This window comes from Oncorhynchus clarkii, chromosome 17, assembly GCF_045791955.1.
Source record: "Oncorhynchus clarkii lewisi isolate Uvic-CL-2024 chromosome 17, UVic_Ocla_1.0, whole genome shotgun sequence".
Lineage (NCBI taxonomy): Eukaryota > Metazoa > Chordata > Actinopteri > Salmoniformes > Salmonidae > Oncorhynchus > Oncorhynchus clarkii.
Window position 1 is genome coordinate 46,804,848 of NC_092163.1, and position 26,835 is coordinate 46,831,682.

The following is a 26,835-nucleotide window of genomic DNA, read 5'->3' on the forward strand; positions in this document are numbered from 1 at the left end:
GTCTTGTGACCGTAGCGTACGTATAGGTATGTACGGCAGGACCAAATCAGAGAGATAGGTAGGAGCAAGCCCATGTAATGCTTTGTAGGTTAGCAGTAAAACCTTGAAATCAGCCCTTGCCTTGTCAGGAAGCCAGTGTAGGGAGGCTGGCACTGGAGTAATATGATCAAATCTTTTGGTTCTAGTCAGGATTCTAGCAGCCATATTCAGCACTAACTGAAGTTTATTTAGCCGGAAAGTAGAGCATTGCAGTAGTCTAACCTAGAAGTAATAAAAGCATGGATTCATTTTTCTGCATCATTTTTGGACAGAAAGTTTCTGATCTTTGCAATGTTACGTAGATGGAAAAAAGCTGTCCTTGAAACAGTCTTGATATGTTCGTCAAAAGAGAGATCAGGGTCCAGAGTAACGCCGAGGTCCTTCACAGTTTTATTTGAGACGACTGTACAACCATTAAGATTAATTGTCAGATTCAACAGAATATCTCTTTGTTTCTTGGGACCTAGAACAAGCATCTCTGTTTTGTCAGAGTTTAAAAGTAGAAAGTTTGCAGCCATCCACTTCCTTATGTCTGAAACACAGGTGCCAGTATTCACTTTTTGCCTGTTTGTAATTTACAAAAAAAAACATTAATCTTTATGTGCAGGTTTATTGCGCTTAGGCCCTGTACAGCAGATGTTATCTAGAATTGAGATTAATCTAATTAATAAGTTGCTTTGATGGTAAGCTTGAATGAAGAACAGACACATTTGGGCTAATTAGCTAATATCATGTCAACTAACCACAGGCCTGCCTCAGTTAACAATACGATTACACCACAAATCTGACCCCTCTTTTGGGGCTTCACCATGTTTCATTGAAATGTATAGCAGTGTGTCATCTGCATAGCAGTGAAAGTTAACATTATGTTTTCGAATGACATCCCCAAGAGGTAAAATATATAGTGAAAACAATAGTGGTCCTAAAACGGAACCTTGAGGAACACCGAAATTTACAGTTGATTTGTCAGAGGACAAACCATTCACAGAGACAAACTGATATCTTTCCGACAGATAAGATCTAAACCAGGCCAGAACTTGCCCGTGTAGACCAATTTGGGTTTCCAATCTCTCCAAAAGAATGTGGTGATCGATGGTATCAAAAGCAGCACTAAGGTCTAGGAGCACAAGGACAGATGCAGAGCCTCAGTCTGATGCCATTAAAAGGTAATTTACCACCTTCACAAGTGCAGTCTCAGTACTATGATGGGGTCTAAATCCAGACCGAAGCATTTTGTATACATTGTTTGTCTTCAGGAAGGCAGTGAGTTGCTGCACAACAGCCTTTTCCAAAAATATTGAGATGAATGGAAGATTCGATATAGGCCAATAGTTTTTTATATTTTCTGGGTCAAGGTTTGGCTTTTTCAAGAGAGGCTTTATTACTGCCACTTTTAGTGAGTTTGGTACACATCCGGTGGATAGAGAGCCGTTTATTATGTTCAACATAGGAGGGCCAAACACAGGAAGCAGCTCTTTCAGTAGTTTAGTTGGAATAGGGTCCAGTATGCAGCTTAAAGGTTTAGAGGCCATGATTATTAGAGATATAGTACTAAAACACTTGAGTGTCTCTCTTGATCCTAGGTCCTGGCAGAGTTGTGCAGACTCAGGACAACTGAGCTTTGAAGGAATACGCAGATTTAAAGAGGAGTCCGTAATTTGCTTTCTAATAATCATGATCTTTTCCTCAAAGAAGTTCATGAATTTATTACTGCTGAAGTGAAAGCCACCCTATTTTGGGGAATGCTGCTTTTTAGTTAGCTTTGCGACAGTATCAAAAAGGAATTTCGGATTGTTCTTATTTTCCTCAATAAGTTGTAAAAATAGGATGATCGAGCAGCAGTAAGGGCTCTTCGATACTGCACGGTACTGTCTTTCCAAGCTAGTCGGAAGACTTACAGTTTGGTGTGGCGCCATTTCTGTTCCAATTTTCTGGAAGCTTACTTCAGAGCTCGGGGATTTTCTGTATACCAGGGAGCTAGTTTCTTATGAGAAATGTTTTTAGTTTTTAGGGGTGCAACTGTATCTAGGGTATTGCGCAAGGTTAAATTGAGTTGCTCAGTTAGGTGGTTAACTGATTTTTGTCCTCTGACGTCCTTGGGTAGACAGAGAGAGTCTGGAAGGACATCAAGGAATCTTTGTGTTGTCTGTGAATTTATAGCACGACTTTTGATGTTCCTTGGTTGGGATCTGAGCAGATTATTTGTTGCAATTGCAAACGTAAAAAAATGGTGGTCCGATAGTCCAGGATTATGAGGAAAAACATTAAGATCCACAACATTTATTCCATGGGACAAAACTAGGTACAGAGTATGACTGTGACAGTGAGTAGGTCCAGAGACATGTTGGACAAAACCCACTGAGTCGATGATGGCTCCGAAAGCTGTATCTATGTACAGTGTGTGCAAATGTAGAAGAGTAGGGAGGTAAGCAATAAATAGGCCATAGAGGCGAAAATAATTACAATTTAGCATTAATACTGGAGTGATATATGTGCAGGTGATGATGTGCAAGTAGAGATACTGGGGTGCAAAAGAGCAAGAGGGTAAGTAATAATATGGGGATGAGGAAGTCGGGTGTGCTATTTACAGATTGGCTGTGTACAGGTACAGGTAAGCTGCTCTGACAACTGATGCTTAAAGTTAGAGAGGGAGATATGACTCCAGCTTCAGAGATTTTTGCAATTTGTTCCAGTCATTGGCAGCAGAGAACTGGAAGGAAAGGCGGCCAAAGGAAGTGTTGGCTTTGGGCATGACCAGTGTAATATACCTGCTGGAGCGCGTGCTACGGGTGGGTGTTGGTATGGTGACCAGTGAGCTGATTGATGACTATACATCATGCACCATGCTTACCGACACCCGTCATGATTGTATTTCTCAATAATCCATTGAAATTAATGCTTTGACATGCCTTAGTTGGTGGTGGCAGCTCAGTTGCTCTCGATTTTGAGGGTTTCGAAACACTTTGCTGAGCAGTGCGATGTCTGTAAATGAAACCTTTGCCTTTATCGGATCTCACTCATGCATATTGTATATATCTGCTGTTCCCATTCTAATCCACCGCCCTTCCTCTCCTCTACTCCTCGACCCATCCCTCCCTCCCTCCCTTCTCCATGGGCCATGCATAATGACTGCCCCCTGCTCCAACCTCTCCAACCTTCGTGTGTACGTATGTGTGTCTTTCAGAGGGGTTGGGATAAAGCGGAAGTCACATTTTTTGTTGGATCTTGTGTACAATTGGACAATAAAGTAATGTTCTTCTTCTATCTTCTTCTTCCTCTCCCCTCCACCACCCATCCATCTTGCCATCCTTCCCCCTCCAGATCTTTCCTTCAGCCTCCTGCTCCTGGTGTTTGTGGCCTGTGGCCTGGGCCTGCTGAGCGTCATCGTCTTTGCCTCCTGGAAGCTGTGCAGGGTGCACTGGCGCACCAAGGACCTCTCCTCCAGCGCCACTGCCCTCGCCCCCCCCTCCTCTGCCTCTGACAGACCCTACGACAGAGCCTTGCCCGCACACGGCCACAGGCCTACGCTCGTACACGCACACACACACGCCATGGCGTCGGACAAGCTGAATCCTTTGGACCCGGCAAGTTTCCTAGAGGCAGCTGTGAAGATCAGCCACACGTCACCTGACATCCCTGCCGAGGTGCAGCTGTCCATGAAGGACCACTTCCTGCGCCGCACGCGTATGTCCAGGCAGACCACCGAGCCCAACTCCTCCAATAGGTCAGGCTTCGGGAGGAAGTTGCCTCGGGACACAGACTTAGGATACGTCCTTAGTGGCACCCTATTCCCCACATAGTGCACTCCTTTTGACCAGAGCCATATTGGCCCTAGTCAAAAGTAGTGCATAGGGTGCCACTTGAAAGGCATCCCTGGTATCAGCTTATCAGTGCTTCCTCAAAACTGACCTTAGATCAGTTTGTAAGGGCCTCCTACAATAGGTTGCACCAGGGCTCCACTGAGCCTCAGTGTTTATGTCCAGGACATGTATTAGTATTGAGGTAATAGTATGTGATATGTCAGGAAGGGGCTATTTAAAGTGTCATAGAGGTAAAGATCATTATGCATATCTACACCTGTAACATATTCATTTGTGACCTTTAAGATGAGATACATAGAACATCAATGAGATGTTGGAGCTCCTATTGAGCTAAATAAGAGAACTCTAAATCATCTAATATCAGAGAGAAAATGCAATTCCATTTTCTCTAAATTGGAAACTGACAACAGTATTCAGCAGTATTCAGCAGGGGGCATAAATTTCCCAGGCATGCCATATGTTACTGGAATTATTCCACTGCTGAAATTGTTCTACAGTGTGTAAATTGTCCAAGAAAATGATTCAACTGGCAAAAATGGCTCCTTGTCTCTAGGCACAGTTCCTTCAAGAAGCACCTCCCCCGACAAATGCACCATGTCACCAGCCTTGACCGAGGCAGCGACTTCCCCTATACAGAGGACCAATCCACCAGCCTAGCCAGTTTGGGCCGCATCCAGCCAGAGCTCTACAAACAGAGCCCACTGGAGGCCGACGAGTCCTCCAAGAACTGCGCTGCCGCCAAGACCTGTGGTAAGATAAACTTCTCCCTCAAGTACGACTACGAGTCTGAGGCTCTCCTCGTCAACATCCTCAAGGCCTTCGACCTGCCCGCCAAGGACTTATGCGGCAGCTCCGACCCCTACGTCAAAATCTACCTCCTGCCTGACCGCAAGCGCAAGTTCCAGACCCGCGTCCATCGCAAGACGCTCAACCCCATGTTTGATGAGTCCTTCCAGTTCACCGTGCCCTACGAGGAGCTGGGCAGCAGGAAGCTGCACCTGAGCGTATTTGACTTTGACCGCTTCTCCCGCCACGACATGATCGGAGAGGTCATTCTGGAGAATCTGTTTGAGGTGTCGGACCTCTCCCGTGAGATGGCCATCTGGAAGGATATTCAGTACGCCACCTCTGTAAGTCAATCAACGAATCAAATAGATGTATTTTATGAAGATCTGGCCTATACCCCAAAGAGCAAGCAAAGCAGAAGTGAAAGCACAGTGTAAGTCCAGATAGCCTTTTGGATCTGTCATTGGATTCTTCACAAGTTTGAATGAGCTTGCATGTTGGAAGTGCTATATTATCTGGTTTGCATTTTTGGGACTATTCCATTGGTTCCATTGTGTCAGGCAAGCTCTAAAGTAATTTAAAGAGATGGTCCTAATAAGCTGTAGCAAGGAATCACCTCAATGGTGCTCTAATGAGCTACTGTAATGATTTGATCCCATGTGTGAGTCACAAGTGTTCAAGAATAGGAGACCAGGCAGGGGATGTGGGGTCAATGCCCCCTTGTACTGCCTAACTTCCATCCTCATTCACATTATAGATTAAATGGGAATTAAATTGTACATTTGCTACAGTATACTACTACAAAGGTATAGTTCAGCAATTTAACATATTTAGATATGTATTTCCTTACCTTGAATGCAGTCTATGGACAAGGAGTGACACCAAACAACACTTTGGTTTTGTACAGAAAATGCTTTCAAGGTAACGAAACAAATATCTAAATATGTCAAATCATTCAACTATCCCTTTAACAATATTAGTGGCATTGTAATGTGTGATAACTGTTTCCTTCTGTTCTGATGTGTTTTGTCTGTGGCCATGAACACAGGAGAGTGTAGACCTGGGGGAGATCATGTTCTCTCTCTGTTACCTGCCGACCGCAGGCCGACTCACCATGACCGTCATCAAGTGCAGGAACCTCAAGGCCATGGACATCACAGGATACTCAGGTACAGTTCAGTCAATGGGTTCACGTTTAAAGGTTTTGTGCTTGTTTCACCTTAAACGCTGTTGCCTACTCTTCTAACCATTGACCAGGCAATACCTCTGGTAAAAGATTTACAAGAAAAAAAACGTAATCTGGTTTGGTAATGCGTCTCGCCGGATTTAGCTAAATTACATATTACATAATGTACAGTCAAATCAGCTTGATCCATTCAGTAGCTAAGCACTCTGTCATTTTTAAATAAATCAAATACTATTTTGTCTTGTTTATTGGCAGACCCATATGTCAAGGTCTCCCTGGAGTGTGACGGACGGCGCTTGAAAAAGAAGAAAACCACCATCAAGAGGAACACTTTGAACCCCACCTATAACGAAGCTATCATCTTCGACATCCCCCCTGAGAACATGGACCAAGTCAGCCTGCACATATCCGTCATGGACTATGACTTGTATGCAATACTCAATATAATTTGTGACGCAATGCATGTCAAGTTATTGTTACTGATATGTTTGTTCAACCATCCCCTAACTCTGAGAGACCTACTAATACTGTCAGTTCTGCTAATTGTAGAAGCGAAAATGTGAAGTTACATTATACCAGATGTGGCTGAAGAGTTAATGGGTGCATTTTGCCTTTTTTCTCCTTAGGGTGGGACACAATGAGATCATAGGTGTAAACAGAGTGGGCAGTCATGCAGAGGGACTGGGCAGAGACCACTGGAACGAGATGTTGGCCTATCCACGCAAGCCCATCGCTCACTGGCACTCTCTACTGGAGGCAAGCAAGTCTCAGAAAGAGGTATTATTACTCACAAAGACACAAAGAAAAACACCCTGCTGACTTTCAATTCTGTGTGTTTTGCTGATAGCTGCTTTATTGAGGAGAGTTCTACTTGCAATGACTGAGATATGGTTGATGTGGTTGTCTTGCCTACCTTTGTTGAATGCATAGACTGTAAGTCATTCTGGATAAGAGCATATGCTAAATGACCAAAATATAAATGTATGTACCCCCTTTTATCTATGTAGGATTTCTGATGGTAGGTACACTCCTAACAGTGACAGCAATGTTCATGCTGGTGCACTTCGGAATGACTAATCTTTCCATGTGAAATGTCTCCTCAGTGGAAAACCCGCACTGCAAGTTTTGACAGCCAAGGCTCTTGCCCTTCTCCAAGACTCCTGTCTAGTCCATGAGGGAGGAGCTAGAGTTTATACTCCACGACTCTACAAAGCCTGCCCTGTAGCAAGGCCTGAAATATGGAGTGTCTCAGACCCAGACCCACACATGTTGTGCCTCAGAATATGTAAAGTGCAGTAAATTGCTCTGGAATGACATTATCTCGCCATCACACACCCACACACATACACAAACACATTTCTCTTGTGCCCTCTTGGACAGCCACTTTGTCATGGTACGTATAGCCTAGTGTATACTGGGTCTGGTGGGATCATTGTTATTGCAACAATAGTTTTGCAGTTGAGCTAAGCCTGGTTTGGTTATACACCTGAGGTTAACATCTTTGTATATATGTAATGCCCTTTGATACTGACATCAATAATAGCACTGTATTTAGAATCACATATTTATGATATTATCAACATGACTATCCCCCTGAATTTACTTTTCTGTTTCAATTGTTACCTGTGAAGTGTTTGCCAATAGTCTCTTGTTCAGGCAATGTCATGTACTTTGTTGAAGGAGTTGGCTTGACCTTTGACCCCTTTGCCTCATTAGCCTTGTGATAAGTGCTTGAATCAATGACTTTCCTCTGTTTTTTCCAAGCAATTTAGAGTATCTTTCCACTTTTGTATTGAACATGTGTATTTGTAACATAACTGTTTCCTTGTATTTTAAAGAAGTGATAATAAAGTTGTCGATTCTGGTTCTAACATTCCAAATCGAGTGTCGATATGCTGTATGTTCCTCTTTTACTGTAACAACATAGAAGAAAAATAAGCTACACACTTTCATGCAAGTATTTGTTTTATTCAACAGAAAGGCATAGCCAGGAAAAAAGGTAAAAATGTGTGGTTTTCATAAGTGCTAAACTGAGAGATATTCAGAAAACATACATATCATACAGCTGCGTGTATTTACTTCAGAGTCTCCATTCCACACCCTCCGAGATCTTTCTTAATGATCCTAGAAATGTTTCACATCAAGCAATACCTACAGCAAATGGATGCTTTTATATCACTGAACTGTTTTGCTGTCAGTAATCAACACAGGAAATACAATATTACCTTCAGAACAGTGCTGCAAAACCTTGTGCCGAAGTTGAACAAACCATGTTAGTAATTTTCATACCTTTGGACATATCTATGTTATTGATCTTTGCTCCAGGGAAGATAAAAGTTTAAAACATTCCACTGAATATGACAGTCTGAAATATGTTTTATTTTTCGCCTACACAGACATTTCTGGGCTTTTATTCGGGTATAGATGAGTGAAATCTCAAACCCACCTCAACAAAGCCTGCTGAGCTCATACCTCCAGTTTCTTCTTCATGGCCAGTTTGTAGAGGATCTGGTAGCCGTCATCCCAGGCATAGATCAGCTGCTCCAGCGGGTTGTACTTGAGGCTGGAGTGAGAGCCGTAGCGCTTGGGAAAGTACACTAGAGGTGCATCGTCATTGGTTACCATATCACTGACGTCAAAGACGCACTGGACGCGTGAGCGGCTGGGCAGCGCGGTGTTGTAGACCACATACACCGTGCCGCAGATGATGAAGGCGGCCTCTGCGTTCTCTCGCGGGCACGGCGTGTCCCACATCTGCTCGATGTCCAGCGTGTTGGCATCCATCTTGGCCAGTGAGATGTGCCTCTCAGTCTCCTTGGTGGCATAGATGGCCCAGAGGCCCTCCTCATCTGCGGCCAGGTCAATGACCGTCTCCGGAGTCAGGCTGTACACGGGGACATGGTCCTGGACGGGGAACACAGCGCTGTCTGCCACCGAGCCATTCTGCAGGTTGTACTTGATCAGCCGAAGCTCTTTGCCTTCCTTCAAGTAGTAGGCGTGGTTGTTGTAGACAGTGTGGCCGCTGCCTCGCCAAGGAGACGGAAGCTTCACGGTCTTGGCCATGGACGTGCCTTGGGAGATGGTGAAGTCCCGGATGGAGCCAAACTCATAGATGGTGTCCTCGTCTGTGCCGTTGAAGATGTAGACTTTGCCCGAACTACTGCCCACATCTTTGGTCCACATGCCCTTTGGGCCTCCAACTCGCTTCAAAATCTTCATGGCTTTGATGCTAGAGATCATGTCCCTGCAGTCTGGAAGAGAGACGATAGATTCATGAGTTGGGCTAAAACCATGTTTTTTTACATGGTAGTCAACATTACACAGCAGGTTCAGTGTAATTACAATATACACATTGTTACCATTCTTACAACTGTGATACCTGTAATACCAATGTCATAAAACATACCACACCATACCATATTGCTAAAGTTCAACCAAAAGTAATACTGAGGGACTAGGTAAAGTTGAAAGGATAGTACCATTTCTTATAGTACATTTTTTTGTGAAGTTTTAGCTTTTACGTGTTCAACCTGATTTTGTCAGAACATGCACCCCGAGTAGGCAACAGCACTCAGCTGTGTGTGGCAACATGTATAAGGATCACCGGCAAGTCAGAGTCACTGGCTATTCATCCGGCTGGAGTGCAACTAAGAGAAAATATTACAATTAAAGTGGTGCATAATTTAGAGTATGCTGTTTGAATAAGCATTGCATCTTCAGTCAGTCCTTCATCTACATATTCCATCAGCATGCTCTCACATCTCAGTACATATACCTCCCATTTCCTAAACCTCAACAACCAAGTGTAAACAAACTATTTCCTAAATTGACTGCATTCAGATTGCTTTCTCTATGCAAATAAAACAAACCATACTGTTTTAGAGCAGAACAAAAAGTGTTAAGCACAACATTGAATGAAATCCACTTAAACTCTTTAATAATGGCCTCTGAGGGAAGAATAATGATATGAGGGAATATATATTTTCTAACCTACTTACATAACAGTACAATGGCTAAGACATTGTGGCCTTCTCTATCTCTGCTCATCATCTAGAAGATCTGTTCAGGAAACAAGGCCTCACATTACCCCTACTGCTGAGTTTACTTCATTTGTCCTCTCCGTTGGCCTATGCTATGATCCTCTTAGTAAGTAATCATTTGTACTACATGTGTGTCTGTCCTCCCAATATGTCATCATGTCTACAGTACATGTCAGGGAAGGGCTATGTAACTAACCACTGCTATATTCTGCCTCTTCCCAGCAGGCCTTTACTATGATCCTCACAGGCAGTAACCACCATGTGAACTACTTGTTTCTCTATCCCCCCAGTATGTCACCACATCTGCCACGTCTCACCTGTGGCCTTGGCGTACTTGACCTTGTTCTTCTCCTTCACCACAGTCACCTGCTGCTCCACCAGCTTGTCGTCCACGTCCACGCAGGGCTGCGCCCCATTCTGTGTCTCCAGGTAGTCCATCTCGCGCTCCACGCGGTCCACGCGCGTCCCCACACTGTCTAGATCCGTCCTCAGCGTCTCCTTGTCCTTGTCAAGGGTCTCAATCTGGGCAACCATCTGCTGCTTGAACTCCCGCAGCTCTGTGGCGTAGCGGTTCGTCTGCTCGTGCCATAGCGAGATACGGTCCTGGTGGGAGAGGTGAGAAGAAGACAGTTAGAGCAGGTAGTGTAGAAGTAGTCCTGGGTTCTGTCTCTATTTCACAGGATGAATTAAAACCCTGTTCTCTGGTGCCACTGCCACAGTCATCGCCAGTGTGGCGTCAGGCTCCACATGGATGTCTCCTCTCTCCCTTACTGTTCCTTCTAAGCCTGGAACCTCTGGCCATCGCATTACAGGAAGACAGAGACATTAAGTTAAGTGCAGGTTGAGGATCAGCTTTTCTGAGTGACCTTGACTAGATTTGCACTCCAGTAAATGCAAGGGATGTATCAGCACGCAGGGGGTAATCTCAGCTAGGAGGGATTGAGAGTGCAGAAAGGTCAGGAATAGGGTTGTATACAAGAGCCATTGGTGTGGCTAGGAACTAGGAAAAGACATCTACAAATGCCACAGAAAGGGACAACCGGTGGATATAACACACTATGTGACAGGTTTGAAGTGGTATGCAGCAATATTTTTCATAAAAAAATATTCAAAGCCCACAGTAGACTGAATTATCACCTGATAAATTATTTCAAGCAGACGGCTGCAGGACTGATTAAGGAGTCTCACTAAGGGAGATCCAACGCCAATATGAACTGAGTAATGACATTTCCAGACACTAGTCCACAGTACACTCTTAGAAAAAAAAGTTCCAAAAGGGTTCTATGGCTGTCCCCATAGCAGAACCCTTTTTGGTTTCAGGTAGAACCCGTTTGGGTTACAAGTAGAACCCTCTGTGGAAAGGGTTCTACCTGGAAACAAAAAGGGTTCTTCAACTGGTTCTCCTATTCTTATGGGAACAGACAAAGAACCATTTTAGGTTCTAGACAGCCCCTTTTTTTTCTAAGTGTGTATATTCCACAACCCAGCCTTCCTTCCTGCTACTATGTCCCAAGGATTTAGGGAATGGGAAGAGAGAGGGCTTTGTAGAGTCTCTCAACTTTTCAAAGGCTCAATTCTTAAATAATTTCAAGAAATCCACGAGGAATTAATTATATTCTAAACTAATTGTTATTGGTATCTTAAGTAAGGCAATTCATTGTTAAAAAAGGATTGTTCCAAAAAATGACAGATAAGATGATTGAATTACTTTATCAAGAGGAAAGCATTGGGCCCGTTTCAAACTTTTATCACAATATCCTTAACATGCAAACAGTATCTTTAGATAATCTTAGGAACCCATGGCAGGGTGCAGATATCAGAGGAGAGTTGGGGGAATATATGGAAAACACTATATAAAGCTGCTACATGTCACCAAACAAGGGAGTTTTAATTCAAAGGACTATATTGTTTTTTATGAGCCCTGATAAACTTAATAAAATAAACAAAGGAATATGGGGAATATCCACCCTTTGGGGCTGCAGGAAGCCTAGTGGTTAGAGCGTTGGGCCAGTAACCGGAAGGTTGCTCGATCAAATCTCTGAGCTGACAAGGTATAAATCTGTCTGCCCCTGAACAAGGCAGTTAACCCACTGTTCCTAGGCCGTCATTGTAAATATGAATTTGTTCTTAACTGATTAAAAAATAAAACATTTTAAAATACATATCTGCAACATGTTGGAGGCAGTGTGGACAAATAGGTAGTTCCTCACATATATTTAGGAAAATCCAGTCTCTTTGGTCTGAAATTCTCCATGTTATACAGGACATCATAGGGATTATTATTCAACCAGACCCATGTCATCTCCTACTAGGTATTGTTCCTGTGGATGCACTCCACTCCTCTCCACTTAAATTGATAGATTATCTTTTAGCAGCAGCAAGGGAATGCGTAAGAAAATGCAACACCCTTAAAAGACATGTGGATAGGTCTTATGCGGGAACTTGTTGACATGGAGATGATAAAATCAATCTTGCAACAGGTTCCGGACGTATCTTATTGAGTCATTTCTGGGGTTTTGTTTGCTTGTTTCTATTATTTTTCTGATGTGGCTTTATCCAAATTGTATTCTTATTCTCTTGAAATGTTTTCTCTATACAACCAAAAATGTACCCTTAACATGTGAATCTCATTACGCTTCTTTGTGAAGACCGCAAATATATGTTGTGTATCTATTGTACAAGTTCTTGATGTGCTCTTGAATAAAAATGAATGCATATAAAAAAAAAAGGATTCTCACTAAAACCACGTTAACACTTTTGCACCATAAACCTGAATTGGAAAGCATTGAATGCTCTTTCTCAGAACGACTCACTGGCTGGAAATGATCCGAGAGGTTTCTCTGAGTACAGTCGCTCAAAATAACTTGTTAGGGAGGTATTTATGCAGGTATTTATTTATGCAGAGTCAGAACACATATAGACAGAGACCAACTACTTTCCATGTGAATAAGAATACTAGAAAGCAAGATGGAGAATGGGATATGGGTACACATAGCAGTGGAGCTGTTTTATTGTACAACAACAACTTGAAGCGAGCCAGTTGGTCAGTCCTTTGCAGAGTCCAACGTTCTAATAACTCCATGTACAAGGCTAATATATATATATTTTTTTATATAAATCAGAACACTACAGAAGTGACCTGCATACAAGATCTTCAAACATCTATTCCCATTTGCTTCTATTTTGGGCGGAAACAAATGTATTTAAAGCATGAAATCTATACTTTCTGGGTGCAGCAGCAAATACAGTCAGTCAATCTTTTTTTCCTCAGAATCTCCACATCTGCATCCCATTGAAGGTTTCCCAGATCCCCAGAGAGTTTCCTTTCAGACTTATTCTGGAGCCCAGGGTCTGACTGGGAGCAGAAGAACAGTCTCTTACCTCAATGGCTAGCAGACGCCGCTCCAGGTAGTCCATCAGGGCTTGATGCTGGGCGTTAGCCAGGCAGGTCAAAGTGACAAGGATGAGAAAAACCCTCATTTTGTGGGAGGACAGGTCACCCTTTTCCTTGTGTGCGTGTCGACGGGAGGAGAGTGTGCGAGGAGGGGCCAACTTTACGGTGTCCCTAACTTGACTGGAATGTTTTAATAAACACTCAGGGAGGGAGGAGTTTTGAACATCTGGTACTGCTGGAAACACACAGACTCTCTCGCCATTTCCTTTTTTCTTTCTCCCAACCTAATCATTGTTGTCCACTGATTGCTAAATACCACATTAGTGATGTTTATAGGTTCATTTTCTATGTTTTGTAGAGATTGAAATACATTGAAATGTATGATTGTTGACTCGTATCACACTAAAATGCAATATTAAGAAGACAAGTTAAGGCAAAAATTATGTTTGCACAGCTGTCACTCTTGATTAGAATAGAATATTGTAGTTTTTCACTCCTATTAGTATTTTATTTCATTTTAAGAAAACTCTTCAGCATTGATGGGAAGAAAATTCTGATGCAATGCCAAGAGTGGAGGAAAATCTTTTTGTCAAATGGAAGATACTTTATCCCCTCGTATTTTTATTGGAACACTAACCTTCTCTTACATAACCAACATTCAACTAGCTCAGGTCAGGCTTAACATTTTGTCACCCCCCCCCCCCCCCCTTTCCTTTAAAATAGTATTATAAAATTAGTTTCACTATGTTCTATAACTGTTCAATGATGATTTGCATTTCTGACAAAGAGACAATTGTTCATAATTGTTCAAAGACTATTGTCAGTCAAAAGGAAACGTGGTTGTTAAATCAAGCCATCATTCCAGTTATGGTTTTCACAGCCTATGAGCAGATTAAGTTCCCATCAAGTACACATTACAGTAAGTTTTATCGTCAAGTATATTATGACTCATCTGATGAGAAGTCTGATTTATTCATGTGCACGGTCATTGGGTCTGGCAAGTACCATTTTGATATTCTAAAGCAAGTATTTTCTCATAATGCAAGTACAACAGTTTAGTGTTTGCTGTTTTCACACGTGACACACGAGAGACTGTATGAATAGTCTATAGTTGATGTTCAATGTCATGTCTAGGTTCAATTTAATGATTGAAATGACTAATTCACTCAGTGGATTTGTTTTGTAATATGTACAAGATCATAATTCCAGCAGGCCTACCTACATCAGCCCCGTGAATACCATAACCACATCCTGCCCCTTTCAAATGTTTTTATTGTTTCATCTGCTACTAGAAGTCAGTCTTCAGCTGTTGTTGAATATTTTGTTCAAGTGCATTACCCAGATTGTATATGTATTTTTTCTTTTGATATGTTTTTATGTTTCTTCTTGCTGTACTTTTTGCCTGCATGTCTAAAGTGTTTCTATTTGAACTGATATGCAAATATGCTATATTATAAAAAATCCTCATTAGAAATAGTTGTAGTAATTTCTGTCAGAATATGCCAGATAGAGAAGTAGAAAACATGCCAATGGTGCTAGAGATGACAGAAGAAAATAGGACCTGGCAGTTTGTCTGTGGTTTTTAAGAACGTGACGCAAGATAGTTTGTCTAGAAGTATTGAGCTTGCCAGCCAGACACACAAAGAGCAAGCAGCTGAGAGACTTAACTTTGATCACAAAATGCAGACGTATGACAGCAACAGGTACTTCTACAGCGATGACATGCTGTACAATGTCAGCTACGATCTAACCTACCTTGGGGAGCGCTCCAGCTCCAGTCTTCCCTATTCTCACATCTACCTGCCACTGCTGTATTTCCTCATGTTTTTCACAGGCTTCCTGGGCAACCTCTTTGTGATCACAGTCATGGGCAGCCGGGGGAAGAGAGGTGGCCGTCTGGTGGATACGTTTGTGGTTAACCTGGCACTTGCGGACCTGGTGTTTGTCCTCACCCTCCCTCTGTGGGCCGTCTCGTCCAGTCAGGAGGGACACTGGCCTTTCGGCAACCTTCTCTGCAAGCTGAGCAGCTACATTGTTGCCGTCAACCGCTTCTCCAACATCTTCTTCCTGACCTGCATGAGCGTGGACCGCTACCTGGCCGTGGTGGGACTCATGGACTCCCGCTTTCTCCGCAGCAGCCAGTGTGTGCGTCTCAACTGCGCTGTGGTCTGGCTGCTGTCCCTGGCTCTAGGTACCCCCTCCCTGGTGTACCGTAGCATGTATACTCCCAACGGCAAACTCTTCTGTCTGGAGGATGAAGAGTCATCCTTCTTCCTGGGTCTGAGCCTGACCATGGTCTTCCTGACCTTCGCTCTGCCGGTGCTCATCATCATCCTCTGCTACGGTTCTATCCTGGCCCACCTGCGCCAACACTGCGTTTCTGCTGGCAACCCTCGCGCAGAAGCCCGACGCCGCCACTCTCTCAAGATGGTCTTCACCATAATCGTGGCCTTTGTGGTGTCTTGGCTTCCCTTCAACATCTTCAAGACCATCCTCATTGGTTTCAGGCTGTCTAGGGCCGATCTGAGCATTGAGACACAGTCTGTCTTGAGTCAGGGCCTCACCCTCTCCTGCTGCTTGGCCTTCCTCAACAGCTGCATAAACCCAGCCATCTACCTGTTCCTGGACCACCACTTCAGAGGGCAGGCGGAGAACCAGTTCCTGAGCTGCGTGGGAAAGCTTGGGCTACACCAAGGCTATGCCTCGTCCACTGACTTCTACAACGGTACCTCAGAGAGCTGCGGCACAACAGCCTCCAGAACTCGTCTCCAGCCACTTGACCAGAATGTCTGATAGCAGGGTTCTGCACCTTTTACAGCCTCTTTGCGGTCCGAAACGCTAAAGGTTGAGGTGAATCCTTTTGTGTTATGATTTTAGGTGTTATGTAATTCAAGCTCAGTGAAAGCATTCTCTGAAATATATTTTGTGTATATTATAGCTTCTCAAAATAAGTTATATTTTACATATCATAATTGCATATTTGATTATCATTGATATTTGAATTTAGGTTTTATTTATTCGCACCAAAGAAAATATTTCAAAGACGAAACAGTACAGATAAAAAACTGGTCAAAACAGTGTGCAAGTGAGGTTGATTAATTTAGCTTTCGTTTTTTTTTAACGACCAAATTAAATAGGATGGTCTTTTTATGTCTAAATATTTTGTATATGAATAATTCATGAGTAGCCTGGTTATTACGATTGTTGACATTCTTAAATTCATAGTAATATTAAATTGCAATTTGTTAACAGTAACGTTAATTTGTTAATGGTTCCTTTTTGCTGCGTGAAATTCATTACAACAATATTCAAAATGGTTGTCTATGTTCATGGCATTAGTAAGATTACATTTAATGTATTATAAAACATTTATAATAAACCGTTTTTTGTAATAAATGTAATAAGTGTTTATATAATTGGCAATTATTGCAGATACTTTTTTCCAAACAATATCATAGTTTACTAAGTATTTTTGCAGTTTAACAATGGGCATTTGATTGTGTGTACGTTTTACATTAAAGGAACACAAGGATGAAAATAAAGTTGAAAGATTTTAGGTATATATTAAGCATATTGAAATAAAGCATAATAAGTAAGTAATGTATAACATTTCCTCATAACCAGTTCCAATAGTTATAGTATTGAAATGGTTATTTTTAACATAGCTTCACAATTCATAGCTTTTATAGGCATAAAATGTTCACACTACTAACTTACATATTGAGAAGGAGAAACACTTCTCAGTTTATTTCTCATGTCACTGTAACTTAATAAAAACAGACTTACCAATCAAAATTGACCCAGAAGCTCAACAATGTTTTTATCTGCTTCCTCAAAATGATTGGACTTTCATTCAAAACAGTAGCAAAATGTTATCTGCAACCAGATAACATTCACTGCAATTGACAAAACAGATTCTACCATGAATGATACAAAATAAAACTTTATTAAGACAAGTGCTTTTTCGGAAATTTGTTGGCTGATTACATGACTTGAAAGTTCAAATGTTCATTCATGCCCACATGCTTTTCAGTTTATTTTGCACTATGAATCACCCAGTTACAAAAGGGCTTGAGAAACTTGGGTTAGATACCAGTCTGTGGGAACCTACAGCACAACTGTACTTCAGCCAACTAGTTCCCTTTCAGACCTTTTAGTGTGGAAAACCCTGACCTGACCTTCTGTTCCTCTTATTCAGAAAGATGGCAACCTGTTGAAGTGGACAATGAACTTCACAGTTTAATGCTTGAAGTCATGTCATTTTTCAAGTCACTGAAACCTAAGGTATTACAAAGTATCAAGACACTGAAAACTAAGTTATTTCAATTACATTAATTGGAACACTCACGGTAAATCAAAACGCTTTACATTGCCAAAATAACAAGATCGCAAAATGAATCTCACCTCTAATGATTTTGCCTAGCAGATTCCTTATCTTTCGATGAAGATAAGGATGAGGCTTCCATATCAATTGTTTATTTTAGAAAACTCATCTCACATTATAGTGACAGTTGTTTTATCTGCAGGGGAGAAATTGAGGGCCTCACCACGGACATGCTGAGGGCCTCACCGTTGGGACATCATATTCTCTGTCAATCACGGCACTGAAATAAGACGCATGATCCTTGACCCTTTAAACTCACTGCCAGGCACCGCTGTAGGTGAAGGGTGGGAGGCATCAGTCAGTTTCCGTTTGTGCTCTCTACACGAGCAGTGATGAGAACAAACATTGTGTCGTTTTCTCATGGCCTTATCTGTACCCTGTTGGCACCTGGTGTACACTCAGTTGCTCACTATGAGAATGGTTGTGAAACCTGTTGCGTAATCATCAGGCCTAGGTGGTCCTTCAACAAGACCATTGCAAACTGAACATCTGATGTTTGATAGATGATACCCAGATAGACGTTTTAGCCTACACTCAATGGCAGTAGTGCAGAGGATGTGTTTACTTAAATTCTGTGGGCAGAGAAAACCAAAAGAAGAGAAAATAAACTTGATCTAGCTTACCCTCTAAAGGGAGAGTGCAGATGGTGAGAAAACACCCAGCACCTCAAAACAGTGATCACATGGCAGTGGCAGCCTGCGGTTTTGTAGCATTTCCTTCACTGTAATGTGTATTTATTTTATTTCACCTTTATTTAACCAGGTAGGCCAGTTGAGAACAAGTTCTCAATTACAACTGCGACCTGGCCAAGATAAAGCAAAGCAGTGCGACAAAAACAACAACACAGAGTTACACAGAAACAAACGTACAGTCAATAACACAATAGACAAATCTATGTACAGTGTGTGCAAATGTAGAAGAGTAGGGAGGTAAGGCAATTAAAAGCCATAGAGGCTAAATAATTACAATTTAGCATTAACACTGGAGTGATAGATGTGCAGATGATGATGTGCACGTAGAGATACTGGTGTAACGGATGTGAAACGGCTAGCTTAGTTAGCAGTGTGCGCTAAATAGCGTTTCAATCAGTGACGTCACTTGCTCTGAGACCTTGAAGTAGTAGTTCCCCTTGCTCTGCAAGGGCCGCGGCTTTTGTGGAGCGATGGGTAACGATGCTTCGATGGTGACTGTTGATGTGTGCAGAAGGTCCCTGGTTCGCGCCCGGGTATGGGCGAGGGGACGGTTTAAACTTATACTGTTACATTGGTGCCGTGGGTCACGGATCACTGGTTGCTGCGGAAAAGGAGGAGGTCAAAAGGGTGTAACGGATGTGAAACGGCTAGCTTAGTTAGTAGTGTGCGCTAAATAGCGTTTCAATCAGTGACATCACTTGCTCTGAGACCTTGAAGTAGTAGTTCCCCTTGCTCTGCAAGGGCCGTGGCTTTTGTGGAGCGATGGGTAACGATGCTTCAAGGGTGACTGTTGATGTGTGCAGAAGGTCCCTGGTTCGCGCCCGGGTATGGGCGAGGGGACGGTTTAAACTTATACTTTTACACTGGGGTGCAAAAGAGCAAGAGGATAAACAACAAAATGGGGATGAGGTAGTCGGGTGTGCTATTTACAGATTGGCTGTGTAGTCGAGTGTGCTATTTACAGATTGGCTGTGTACAGGTACAGTGATTGGTAAACTGAATTAATTGGGTGGATATTTGGAAGCACATGTTACATGTTGATATAAAGTAATCAATGAGCTTTACCAAACTGCAAAAAGTAATAAGTAATGCACTCCTGACACCTAGCGTTTGTATGCTACAGTAGGCATTCTGGTTTAATGCACACACTCACTCACTCACTCACTGGGGCTTTAAGCAGTCCACACTCAGTTCATCACCGTACATGTGTGGGTATAACTTTACCACATAGTCGCCACTCTATTCTATATATTTTGAATATATGTGAAACCAACTGCTGGCATTAATTACACTGAGGATCTGATCACTGTCGGTAAATTGCACTTTGATGCGATTGAGAGTCGAAGTTCTTTAGAAAAAAATCTAAAGGAATGGGATATCCCAATAGTTTGGAGATTTGGGGGTGCTTTCAGTTTTTTTAACTTCTTCTTGTATATTAATTTGGTATTTTAAAACTATTAAATTATATTAAAATAAAATTTTATTAAAGCATATCCGTTGTAGGGGAGATAGTTTAACTTATGCAAAAGACAGTAAACTCACTCAAAGTTTCGCCCCTACTTTCGGGGACTTATACCATGGCCCATTCCCGTTGCGACGTCCCTCTTCAGAGTACGTAAGAAGCAATACTTCTACAACTTCTGGAAAACGTGGATGAATGTTGATATGGACATGCAAATAAATTGTTCTACGCCCTACACAATTGGATATTTGACATTTTGCATAAGAAGGTATGGTTGCTACTTTCCTTTTCGAAGTAAACAAACAACTTTACCATCGCATTAAACAATGTGTTTTTTTTACGAGAGTAGCGCAAGTTTTAGCCATAGCACAATGCTAGACCAAGTTCAGCAGACCTTGACTATAATAATGATGCAAAATTATTGTAAGCGTTTTCATAATATCCTTTACTTTGTATGCAATAATGTATAGGCCAACATTTCCATGCAGTAGTGTTTTTGTTTTATTTGTACTTTACCACTGCCTAACTTCAACTTTTGTTAAGCCACTGGAAAAATTAAGTGTTTACACTTGAATCAAAAGTGAAAAGTTATGGACAGAATACTTTCTTACTTAGGTGGTTCCGTGAAGATAACTTTGCAGATGAATGAATGAATAATTGAATGGTAAATGTTAATCTTCCATGGAACGTTGTCATGGAGGATATAGTAGGGCAATTCCACCGTAACAGAGTGACGCCGATACTCCGATTTTTTTTCCCTTTAAAGGCCCAGTGCAGTCAAAATTGTGTGTTCCTTGTGACTTTTTGTTGTATTTGTATCATATTGTACAACAGCTGATGTAACGAACACTGTAAACGTGGAAATTGTTTTATCAGTAGCTAGGTTTCCATCCAATGGGTAACAGATTTTCATGTGAATATTCTAAAATCAGCATAAAGAAAACATGTTACTTTTCCAAACTGACTTGTTGCGATTAAAATCAGTATGATGACAATGCACACAATTTACTTTTTCGCATACGTTTTCATGTACTGAATACAAAACTTAAGTTCAATGTGATACCATCGCATTTTCAACTCTACGAATAGTTTTGTCAAGCTGTTGCGTTAAATAGCAAATGTGCCTACACTGGTCTTGTATAACAAAAAGATCTCCTTATCACAGACCTTATTTTCGGCCAAAAACTTTATTCATTTTCTCCTATAGGCTTTGTCCAACGAACCATGGCGGGTTAGTGCATACAAAGACTCCATTACTATTGCTCTCTCTAACTGGGCCCAAAATCTGTCTTCTCCAGCAGGTGGCGTTTAAAAAAAAAAAAAATTGCTCACCGAGCAAGGAGTTTTTGGTTGGAGGACAATGTGTGTAGCGTTTGGAGAACAAAAAATATATATACAGGCGTATTTGATAAAAAATAAGTTGCATAATGATTACGTTGTTATGACTGTACTGATATAAGTAGGACACGTGACATCCCGGTAACTTTGAGAAAAACACTTTATATCGGAGTCGTCACTAGTTACCACAGCCACAAAGTCGTAAACCCCCCATATTTTACGTCACTTATAAAAAATGTGATTTTTAAACCTGTGTCGCAGTGCTAACCTTATGCCTCATTGTAAATTAACCCCCAAAATCACATTTGAGCTTTTATACATTTTATGTTATAGCCAATTTGGGCTTTGTGGCAATCGTTGTGCCTGCTGTTCACACGGAAACCGCGATTCTCGTTAGTAGGCAACAAAACACAAAGCGGATTTAATTTATTTAGGAATTCAGCCCTAGTGTTGCAAACAATGTCATCCAGAGTCACATTTTATTTATTTTCCCTACTATATCTTCCATACAGAAGTTTTATTTTTTTAACCCCCTTTTTTCGTCGTATCCAATTGGTAGTAGTTACAGTCTTGCTGCAACTCCTATACGGACTCGGGAGAAGCGAAGGTCGAGAGCCATGCGTCCTCCGAAACACAACCCAACCAAGCCTCACCTGCTACACTGCTCCCGGCATCGCTAGTGCGCGAAGAGACAAAGATATCCACGCCGGCCAAACCCTCCCTAAACTGGACGACGCAGGGCCAATTGTGCGCCACACCATGCGTCTCCCGGTCGCGGCAAGCTGCTACAGAGCCTGGGCTTGAACCCAGAATCACTGGTGGCACAGTGCTAGCTGTGGGCACAATTGGCCCCGCGTCGTCCAGTTTAGGGAGGGTTTGGCCGGCAGGGATATCTTTGTCTCTTCACGCACTAGCGATGCCGGGAGCACATAGCACTGTGACACTTAGACCACTGCGCCACCCGGGAGGCCCAGGTGTTTTTTTTTAAAGGAAAACTTTATATAACCTCAAATTGTATTAGTCACGTGCCTAATACAACATTGAAATGCTTACTTACAATCCCTTAACCAACAATAAAGTTAACCAACAATAAAGTAGAGTTATTAAAGTGACTATGCATAGATGACAACAGAGAGTAGCAGTGGTGTAACGAGGGGGTGAGACTAGATGTTCAGGACTCTTATGGCTTGGGGTTGGAAGCTGTTTAGAAGCCTCTTGGACCTAGACTTGGTGCTCTGGTATCGCTTGCCGTGTGGTAGCAGAGAGAACAGTCTATGACTAGGGTGGCTGGAGTCTTTGAACATTTTTAGGTCCTTCATCTGACACCGCCTGGTATAGAGGTTCTGGATGGCAGGAAGCTTGGCCCCAGTGATGTACTCGTGGGTTCGCACTACCCTCTGTAGTGCCTTGCGGTCGGAGGCCGAGCCATTGCCATACCAGGCAGTGATGCAACCAGTCAGGATGCTCTCGATGATGCAGCTGTAGAACCTTTTGAGGATCTGAGGAACCATGCCAAATCTTCCCAGTCTCCTGAGGGGGAATAGGTTTGCCGTGCCCTCTCCATGACTGTCTTGGTGTGCTTAGACCATGTTAGTTTGTTGGTGATGTGGACACCAAGGAGCTTGAAGCTCTCAACCTGCTCTACTGCAGCCCTGTCGATGAGAATGGGGGTGTGTTTTGTCCTCCTTTTCCTGTAGTCCACAATCATCTCCTTTGTCTTGATCACGTTGAGGGAGAGGTTGTTGTCCTGGCACCACACGGCCAGGTCTCTGACCTTCTCCCTATAGGCTGTCTCGTCGTTGTCGGTGATCAGGCCTACCACTGTTGTGTCATCGGCAAATTTAATGATGGTGTTGGAGTCGTGCCTGGCCATGCAGTCATGAGTGAACAGGGAGTACAGGAGGGGACTGAGCATGCACCCCTGAGGGGCCCCTGTGTTGAGGATCAGCGTGGCGGATGTGTTGTTACCTACCCTTACCACCTGGGGGCGGCCCGTCAGGAAGTCCAGGATTCAGTTGCAGAGGGAGGTGTTTAGTCCCAGGGTCCTTAGCTTATTTTTATTTTATTTAATTTCACCTTTATTTAACCAGGTGGGCTAGTTGAGAACAAGTTCTCATTTGCAACTGCGACCTGGCCAAGATAAAGCATAGCAGTGTGAACAGACAACACAGAGTTACACATGGAGTAAACAATTAACAAGTCAATAACACAGTAGGAAAAAAATAGTCTATATACATTGTGTGCAAAAGGCATGAGGAGGTAGGTGAATAATTACAATTTTGTAGATTAACACTGGAGTGATAAACGATCAGATGGTCATGTACAGGTAGAGATATTGGTGTGCAAAAGAGCAGAAAAGTAAATAAATAAAAACAGTATGGGTATGAGGTAGGTCAAATTGGGTGGGCTATTTACCGATAGACTATGTACAGCTGCAGCGATCGGTTAGCTGCTCAGATAGCAGATGTTTGAAGTTGGTGAGGGAGATAAATGTCTCCAACTTCAGCGATTTTTGCAATTTGTTCCAGTCACAGGCAGCAGAGAACTGGAACGAAAGGCAGCCAAATGAGGTGTTGGCTTTAGGGATGATCAGTGAGATACACCTGCTGGAGTGCGTGCTACGGGTGGGTGTTGCCATCGTGACCAGTGAACTGAGATAAGGCGGAGCTTTACCTAGCATGGACTTGTAGATGACCTTGAGCCAGTGGGTCTGGCGACGAATATGTAGCGAGGGCCAGCCGACTAGAGCATACAGGTCGCAGTGGTGGGTGGTATAAGGTGCTTTAGTAACAAAACCGATATCACTGTGATAAACTGCATCCAGTTTACTGAGTAGAGTGTTGGAAGCTATTTTGTAGATGACATCGCCGAAGTCGAGGATCGGTAGGATAGTCAGTTTTACTAGGGTAAGTTTGGCGGCGTGAGTGAAGGAGGCTTTGTTGCGGAATAGAAAGCCGACTCTAGATTTGATTTTAGATTGGAGATGTTTGATATGAGTCTGGAAGGAGAGTTTACAGTCTAGCCAGACACCTAGGTACTTATAGATGTCCACATATTCTAGGTCGGAACCATCCATGGTGGTGATGCTAGTCGGGCGTGCGGGTGCTGCGGGGATCAGGGAATCGCCCGCAGCAAGAGCAACATCATTGATATATACAGAGAAAAGAGTCGGCCCGAGAATTGAACCCTGTGGCACCCCCATAGAGACTGCCAGAGGACCGGACAGCATGCCCTCCGATTTGACACACTGAACTCTGTCTGCAAAGTAGTTGGTGAACCAGGCAAGGCAGTATTGATGAGCTTTGAGGGCACTATGGTGTTGAACGCTGAGCTGTAGTCAATGAATAGTATTCTCACATAGGTGTTATTTTTGTACAGGTGGGAAAGGCAGTGTGAAGTGCAATAGAGATTGCATCATCTGTGGCTCTGTTGGGGTGGTATGCAAATTGGAGTTGGTCTAGGGTTTCTGGGATGATTGTGTTGATGTGAGCCATGACCAGCCTTTCAAAGCATTTTATGGCTGCAGACGTGAGTGCTACCGGTCGGTAGTCATTTAGGCAGGTTACCTTAGTGTTCTTGGGCACAAGACACTTGCCAGTTGGTCAGTTTATGCTCGCAGTACACGTCCTGGTAATCCGTCTGGCCCTGCGGCCTTGTGAATTTTGACCTGTTTAAAGGTCTTACTAACATCGGCTGCAGAGAGCATGATCACACAGTCTTCTGGGAACAGCTGGTGTTCCCGGAATGCATGTTTGTGTTATTTGCCTCGAAGCGAGCATAGAAGTAGTTTAGCTCATCTGGTAGGCTCGTGTCACTCGGCAGCTCACGTTGTGTTTCCCTTTGTAGTCTGTAATGGTGTGCAAGCCCTGCCACGTCCAACTAGCGTCAGAGCCGGTGTAGTACGATTCAATCTTAGTCCTGTATTGATGCTTTGCGTGTTTGATGGTTCGTCGGAGGGCATAGCGGGATTTCTTATAAGCTTCCGGGTTAGAGTCCTGCTCCTTGAAAGCAGCAGCGGGTTAGAGTCCTGCTCCTTTTGCTCAGTGCGGATGCTGCGTGTAATCCATGGCTTCTAGTTGGGGTATGTATGTACAGTCACTAGAGGATTATGATTTTTCAACGCCTATACCGATTATTGGAGGACCAAAAAAAGCCGATAACGATTAATCGGACGATTTTACCTTTATTTTATTTTTTGTAATAATGACAATTACAACAATACTGCATGAACACTTATTTAAACTTAATATAATACATCAATAAAATCAATTTAGCCTCAAATAAATAATGAAACATGTTCAATTTGGTTTAAATAATGCAAAAACAAAGTGTTGGAGAAGAAAGTAAAAGTGCAATATGTGCTATGTAAGAAAGCTAACGTTTGAGTTGCTTGCTCAGGACATGAGAACATATGAAAGCTGGTGGTTCCTTTTAACATGAGTCTATAATATTCCCAGGTAAGAAGTTTTAGGTTGTAGTTATTAAAGGAATTATAGGACTATTTCTCTCTCTACCATTTGTATTTCATATACCTTTGACTATTGGATGTTCTAATAGGCACTTTAGTATTGCCAGTGTAACAGTATAGCTTCCGTCCCTCTCCTCGCTCCTACCTGGGCTCGATCGAGGAACACATCGACAACAGCCACCCTCGAAGCAGCGTTACCCATGCAGAGCAAGTGGAACAGCTACTCCAAGTCTCAGAGCGAGTGACGTTTGAAAAGATATTAGCGTGCACCGCGCTAACTAGCTAGCCATTTCACATCGGTTACACCAGCCTAATCTCGTGAGTTGATAGGCTTGAAGTCATAAACAGCAGAGCTGCTGGCAAAACGCACGAAAGTGCTGTTTGAATGAATGCTTACGAGCTTGCTGATTGATGCCCACCATCGCTAAGTCAGACTGTATCAAATCATAGACTTAATTATAACATAATAACAAACAGAAATATGAGCCTTATGTCATTAATATTGTCGAATCCGGAAACTATCATCTCGAAAACAAGACGTTTATTCTTTCAGTGAAATACAGAACCGTTCCGTATTTTATGTAACGGGTGGCATCCATCAGTCTGAATATTCCTGTTACATTGCACAACCTTCAATGTTATGTCATAATTACGTAAAATTCTGGCAAATTAGTTCTCAATGACCCAGGCTACCCAAACTGTTGCATATACCCTGACTCTGCGTGCAATGAACGCAAGAGAAGTGACACAATTTCACCTGGTTAATATTGCTTGCTAACCTGGATTTCTTTTAGCTAAATATGCAGGTTTAAAAATATATACTTCTGTGTATTGATTTTAAGAAAGGCATTGATGGTTATGGTTAGATAGTCGTGTAACGATTGCTTTTTAGCAATTTAAATCATCCCCCGTTTGGCGAAGTTGGCTGTTTTTGTTAGGAAGAAATATTCTTCACACAGTTCGCAACGAGCCAGGCGGCCCAAACTGCTGCATACACCCTGACTCTGTTGCAAGTGAAGTGACACAAATAAATTAATGTTAGCAGGCAATATTAACTAAATATGCAGGTTTAGAATATACAGCGGGGCAAAAAAGTATTTAGTCAGCCACCAATTGTGCAAGTTCTCCCACTTAAAAAGATGAGAGGCCTGTAATTTTCATCATAGGTACACTTAAACTATGACAGACAAAATGAGAAAAAAAATCCAGAAAATCACATTGTAGG

The 26,835-nt window shown here is 42.5% G+C and overlaps 4 protein-coding genes across 5 annotated transcripts in view; 3 read left to right on the plus strand and 1 right to left on the minus strand.

The window, feature by feature from the left end:
• The window catches only part of LOC139370947 (synaptotagmin-6-like), a 41,897-nt gene extending 34,194 nt beyond the window's left edge, over nucleotides 1-7,703 (plus strand). Inside the window, exons 2-7 of the mRNA XM_071110866.1 lie at nucleotides 3,361-3,763; nucleotides 4,414-4,990; nucleotides 5,695-5,815; nucleotides 6,088-6,259; nucleotides 6,459-6,609; nucleotides 6,936-7,703. Of these exons, the coding sequence (XP_070966967.1) occupies nucleotides 3,361-3,763; nucleotides 4,414-4,990; nucleotides 5,695-5,815; nucleotides 6,088-6,259; nucleotides 6,459-6,609; nucleotides 6,936-7,007 (1,496 nt within the window). The 3' untranslated portion in view covers nucleotides 7,008-7,703. The remainder of the gene's footprint in view (nucleotides 1-3,360; nucleotides 3,764-4,413; nucleotides 4,991-5,694; nucleotides 5,816-6,087; nucleotides 6,260-6,458; nucleotides 6,610-6,935) is intronic.
• Nucleotides 7,704-7,779: 76 nt separating this feature from the next.
• LOC139370972 (olfactomedin-like 3b) lies at nucleotides 7,780-13,460 on the minus strand. Its single transcript, XM_071110909.1, has 3 exons — nucleotides 13,254-13,460; nucleotides 10,190-10,475; nucleotides 7,780-9,083 (listed from the first exon to the last, which is right to left on the minus strand). Exons 1-3 carry the CDS (start codon nucleotides 13,350-13,352, stop codon nucleotides 8,299-8,301), a joined length of 1,170 nt encoding a protein of 389 aa, XP_070967010.1. The 5' UTR covers nucleotides 13,353-13,460; the 3' UTR covers nucleotides 7,780-8,298.
• Nucleotides 13,461-14,922: 1,462 nt separating this feature from the next.
• Nucleotides 14,923-16,059, plus strand: LOC139369776 (G protein-coupled receptor 25). The gene is made up of 2 exons (XM_071109041.1): nucleotides 14,923-14,969; nucleotides 15,101-16,059. Exons 1-2 carry the CDS (start codon nucleotides 14,957-14,959, stop codon nucleotides 16,057-16,059), a joined length of 972 nt encoding a protein of 323 aa, XP_070965142.1. The 5' UTR covers nucleotides 14,923-14,956.
• Nucleotides 16,060-19,937: 3,878 nt separating this feature from the next.
• The window catches only part of LOC139370973 (innate immunity activator b), a 51,518-nt gene continuing 44,620 nt past the window's right edge, over nucleotides 19,938-26,835 (plus strand). For both annotated transcript variants that reach the window (XM_071110912.1, XM_071110914.1), the window contains exon 1: nucleotides 19,938-20,072. The gene's annotated coding sequence lies outside the window, so the exon portion shown is untranslated. The remainder of the gene's footprint in view (nucleotides 20,073-26,835) is intronic.

What these genes read in the sequence shown, in the direction of transcription:
- LOC139370972 (XM_071110909.1), bottom strand. Translation starts at nt 13,352, where the DNA reads ATGAGGGTTTTTCTCATCCTTGTCACTTTGACCTGCCTGGCTAACGCC. An exon ending in GGCGTCTGCTAGCCATTGAG is followed by an intron (nt 10,476 to 13,253) that starts GTAAGAGACTGT and finishes CTCTCCCACCAG; the next exon opens with GACCGTATCTCGCTATGGCA. An exon ending in CAAGTACGCCAAGGCCACAG is followed by an intron (nt 9,084 to 10,189) that starts GTGAGACGTGGC and finishes TCTCTCTTCCAG; the next exon opens with ACTGCAGGGACATGATCTCT.